This window comes from Penaeus japonicus, unplaced genomic scaffold (assembly GCF_977035675.1).
Source record: "Penaeus japonicus unplaced genomic scaffold, GWHDUDI00000001_assembly GWHDUDI00000014, whole genome shotgun sequence".
Lineage (NCBI taxonomy): Eukaryota > Metazoa > Arthropoda > Malacostraca > Decapoda > Penaeidae > Penaeus > Penaeus japonicus.
The window spans coordinates 7,498,559-7,503,558 of NW_028234416.1; the positions used below are offsets into that span (position 1 = coordinate 7,498,559).

Genomic DNA, 5,000 nt, shown 5'->3' on the forward strand with positions numbered 1-5,000 from the left:
ACAGACAGACAGACAGACAGACAGACAGACAGACAGACAGACAGACAGACAGACAGACAGACAGACAGACAGACAGACAGACAGACAGACAGACAGACAGACAGACAGACAGACAGACAGACAGACAGACAGACAGACAGACAGACAGACAGACAGACAGACAGACAGACAGACAGACAGACAGACAGACAGACAGACAGACAGACAGACAGACAGACAGACAGACAGACAGACAGACAGACAGACAGACAGACAGACAGACAGACAGACAGACAGACAGACAGACAGACAGACAGACAGACAGACAGACAGACAGACAGACAGACAGACAGACAGACAGACAGACAGACAGACAGACAGACAGACAGACAGACAGACAGACAGACAGACAGACAGACAGACAGACAGACAGACAGACAGACAGACAGACAGACAGACAGACAGACAGACAGACAGACAGACAGACAGACAGACAGACAGACAGACAGACAGACAGACAGACAGACAGACAGACAGACAGACAGACAGACAGACAGACAGACAGACAGACAGACAGACAGACAGACAGACAGACAGACAGACAGACAGACAGACAGACAGACAGACAGACAGACAGACAGACAGACAGACAGACAGACAGACAGACAGACAGACAGACAGACAGACAGACAGACAGACAGACAGACAGACAGACAGACAGACAGACAGACAGACAGACAGACAGACAGACAGACAGACAGACAGACAGACAGACAGACAGACAGACAGACAGACAGACAGACAGACAGACAGACAGACAGACAGACAGACAGACAGACAGACAGACAGACAGACAGACAGACAGACAGACAGACAGACAGACAGACAGACAGACAGACAGACAGACAGACAGACAGACAGACAGACAGACAGACAGACAGACAGACAGACAGACAGACAGACAGACAGACAGACAGACAGACAGACAGACAGACAGACAGACAGACAGACAGACAGACAGACAGACAGACAGACAGACAGACAGACAGACAGACAGACAGACAGACAGACAGACAGACAGACAGACAGACAGACAGACAGACAGACAGACAGACAGACAGACAGACAGACAGACAGACAGACAGACAGACAGACAGACAGACAGACAGACAGACAGACAGACAGACAGACAGACAGACAGACAGACAGACAGACAGACAGACAGACAGACAGACAGACAGACAGACAGACAGACAGACAGACAGACAGACAGACAGACAGACAGACAGACAGACAGACAGACAGACAGACAGACAGACAGACAGACAGACAGACAGACAGACAGACAGACAGACAGACAGACAGACAGACAGACAGACAGACAGACAGACAGACAGACAGACAGACAGACAGACAGACAGACAGACAGACAGACAGACAGACAGACAGACAGACAGACAGACAGACAGACAGACAGACAGACAGACAGACAGACAGACAGACAGACAGACAGACAGACAGACAGACAGACAGACAGACAGACAGACAGACAGACAGACAGACAGACAGACAGACAGACAGACAGACAGACAGACAGACAGACAGACAGACAGACAGACAGACAGACAGACAGACAGACAGACAGACAGACAGACAGACACACAGTTGTGCAAGAGGCAACAGCCACTGGTGACCCTGAAATTCTGAAGGTGGTGTTGGAAGGGAGAGATGTAGAGCGCTACTCCTCCCGTGTAGCTGGGATACCCACGCTTTTGCAAAAGCTTAAAGAGGTAGAGAATTTTGTTTATGAATCTGAATGCTTTGTTACAAAGCTACTTTATATATTTTTAAGGACTGAAAAATAGTTTATATAGTTTGTATTGTTAAAGAGGCAGTTATGCTATTGTTGCTTGTATTTTTTTTTCTTTTAATTTACCATTTGAATAATCAAGTCATACATTTTAAATTCTTTATTGTCTAGATTTTTCAAAGTTTGTATTTGATTTAGTCTAATGTGATGTGTGAGTGTTATAGATGTATTATCACTTGTGAATTATCACCTTTAACTTTCATCCACAGGCCCCTGACTTCTACGTGGAAATGAAATGGGAGTTCACAAGCTGGGGTGAGTGGCCTTCAGCTTCAGATAGGAATGAATACCAAGAGAATGAGAACAGCATGGAGTTAAAGAGTTGAATGAATCTTAGACCTGAATTTAGAAACTTTTTTTGTGATTAAAAGAGGATAATTATAGGATATTTGTTTCTATAGTTTGTACAGTTGCCGTAAGAAATTTCTACCTTGTGTTACTTGCTGTCAAGATGTGGCACTGTTGCAGTTGTATTATAACTGAATATGACTAAAAGGGAATTGTTACTGTAATGACTAATGTGTATCGTGACTATGCATACCAAGCGTCATTATAGCAAGAATATTACTGAGATAAGGGATTTGAAACATCACAAGAACTCAAGAGGTAAAGAAATGTTTTGAGGCAACTGTACCATATAAATGAACTGAATCAAGTGAATCATCCTAAGTTGAGTTGTGCTTTGCAGTGCCTTTGGTTTCACGTATGTGCCCAAGTGACACTTACAAGGTCTACAAGAGTGGGTCAAGTGTACGCATAGACACAACACTCCTGGGATTTGATCAAACGAGTTGGCAGAGGGGGAACCGCAGCTATATTTTTAATGGCCAAGGTGAGAAACTTACAAAAAAAAAGAAAAAAAAAAGATTAAGTGATTGATTACTGTTATAAACAGATATAAACATGTTGTAATAAGATATTGACATTGACAGACACATTAGGTATGTGGACTAATAACTAACAAATAGGCAGGCTCAAAATGTTATGATGGTTATTAAACCTTCCTTGCCAGGCATTTTCTTGGGGTCCAATCAGTTTTGTACTGCATTCTTCCTTTTGTTGAAATTTTTAGCATTTATTCCTTCAGTTATTATAACTTATTATACCAAATACTAATTAGTATCACTTTGCTGATATATCAGATGTAGACTATTATTTCATACCAAAGTCTAGAAAATGACACACATCTTAAATGCCAGATTTGGCCAGTCTTGGAAGGGCTAAGAATATCCAGAAAAAAGAGGAAGCTTATCTAGGACTGTTGCTAAGAATATGAATATATACATAGCTTATTTTGAAGTGTTACTAATGTTTGAAAATTAACAAATGATTTATTATCATTGGCCAGTTGATGGAGCTACCATGATGGAGGTTGATCATGAGACTGGTCAGGTCAGTGAATTGAGTTTACCATTAATGAATTACTATGATTTTTTTTTGTTATATATATATTTTTTTTTGAATTAGGAGTCAAATTTAAAGATTTTTTTTTTGCATTTGATTTTGATGTAAAGCAATATTCTTAAAGTATATGTTGATGAATGGAAAGATGCCAGAATGATTATATTTTTAGCTTTCTCAATGAGTTTCTTGATATCTATAGACTTTATTTATATTTCCATATTTTATAATTACAAAGCAGAAACATTTCAGTTACATGTAGTTGATAAAGAGAAAGTGAAAGAAAAAAATAATATGTGGTTTTACCTACCTTTGTCATCCAAATTGCAGGTTTATATTGAGAATATGCGAACCCTTACAACGGAGCAAGCTTTAGCTACTATGCGACCTCACCCAGCAATGGTCTCCCATAGGCTGACCACTCCCATTGCTACCACATATATTGACACTGATAAAATAAGTTTTGAAAGGTATGTATAAATTAAATGTCTGTTTACTTGTAATCTGACAATTAAGAAATACTGGTTTAGTGATGTACAGTTATGTAAATGTGACTGAAAATGTAGACTTCTCAGATTATCAATCAGATTTATGACATCAGACATGCCTGTACACATGATGATATTAGAGTAGACTAGTATAAACATAGCATGCAGTTTTAGTAAAAATTGCCATGGAGCTTGCATGCAAATATTCATTACTACATTCAAGCAGGTTGGTTTACATATTATATGCAGTTTCACTAACCATGGATTATCAGACATTTTAATCCCATTAAGTTATGAGTCTAGGATATATACACATATTTGCAATATTGCAGAGATAAAGCTGGGATATGGGGATGGAGGAGTGACAGGACAGAGAATGTTAATGGCCACGATTGTAAGGTGAGAATAGGTGCTACTTTCTCTTCAATTTTGTTTAGTGTATACTTTACCATCATTTGTCTGTTCTTGTTGCTCTCTGAAACAAGTATTCATTGTGCAGGTTTTTTCTGCGACGAATGTAGAACTTGTCACCAAAACCCGGACAGAACACCTGACAGATGCGGAGAAAGAGAAGTCGCTACCTCGGAGTCCTCTGCAGTCGTTCCTCAACATTGCTGAGGTGGAAGAGAAACAAAACTCACCTTCGTCTTCTGAAGGGGTGAGCTGCCAAGCCCTTATTCATTTTCCTGTGTTTTATAGGGTTGAAAACATGATGTATATGGGCTAAAGTTGGATATTCAGTGCAGAATTTGTTTTAGTTTTAAATTGCCCAAAAGATATACTGAAATTAATCCTTAGAATTTCTTCAAACAAGAAAAGACATGAAATGCATTTCTCTGTCATGTCTTCTTTCTATACAAATATTTCATTATTTATTATATTAAAGTAATTTATTCAATACCTCATTCTTTGAAAATATAAATTCCATTTGTTTTACCTTAAATTCCAGAGTGAAACCTACAACTTTAACAACCCAACCAATATCACTGCAGAGGAATACTTCAATCCAAATGTTGACCTTCAAGGCAGGGATATTGGGCGTCCCAAAGAGGTTGTCAAGAAGGTACAAAACTTCAAGGTCAGTAAATATAACTTTGTGTCATTTACTGTAGGTTTGATGAGTAATTTTGCACTGTTGAGTAACAGACTTTTGTGTTCTTATTGATAAGGAGTAAGTTTGTGCCACTGTATGATAAAAGATGTGTGATTAATTATAGATTGTATGGAACTCAGTTATATATTTACTTAGACTGATATTAATC

At 39.2% G+C, this 5,000-nt stretch overlaps 1 protein-coding gene across 1 annotated transcript in view; it reads left to right on the forward strand.

The window, feature by feature from the left end:
• Positions 1–1,602: 1,602 nt before the first annotated feature.
• Positions 1,603–5,000, forward strand: part of LOC122268058 (ankyrin repeat domain-containing protein 13D) — a 25,122-nt gene continuing 21,724 nt past the window's right edge. The window contains exons 1-8 of the mRNA XM_086543867.1: positions 1,603–1,769; positions 2,059–2,104; positions 2,538–2,681; positions 3,198–3,241; positions 3,581–3,720; positions 4,071–4,137; positions 4,238–4,396; positions 4,688–4,816. Coding sequence (XP_086399993.1) covers positions 2,080–2,104; positions 2,538–2,681; positions 3,198–3,241; positions 3,581–3,720; positions 4,071–4,137; positions 4,238–4,396; positions 4,688–4,816 — 708 coding nt within the window. The 5' untranslated portion in view covers positions 1,603–1,769; positions 2,059–2,079. The remainder of the gene's footprint in view (positions 1,770–2,058; positions 2,105–2,537; positions 2,682–3,197; positions 3,242–3,580; positions 3,721–4,070; positions 4,138–4,237; positions 4,397–4,687; positions 4,817–5,000) is intronic.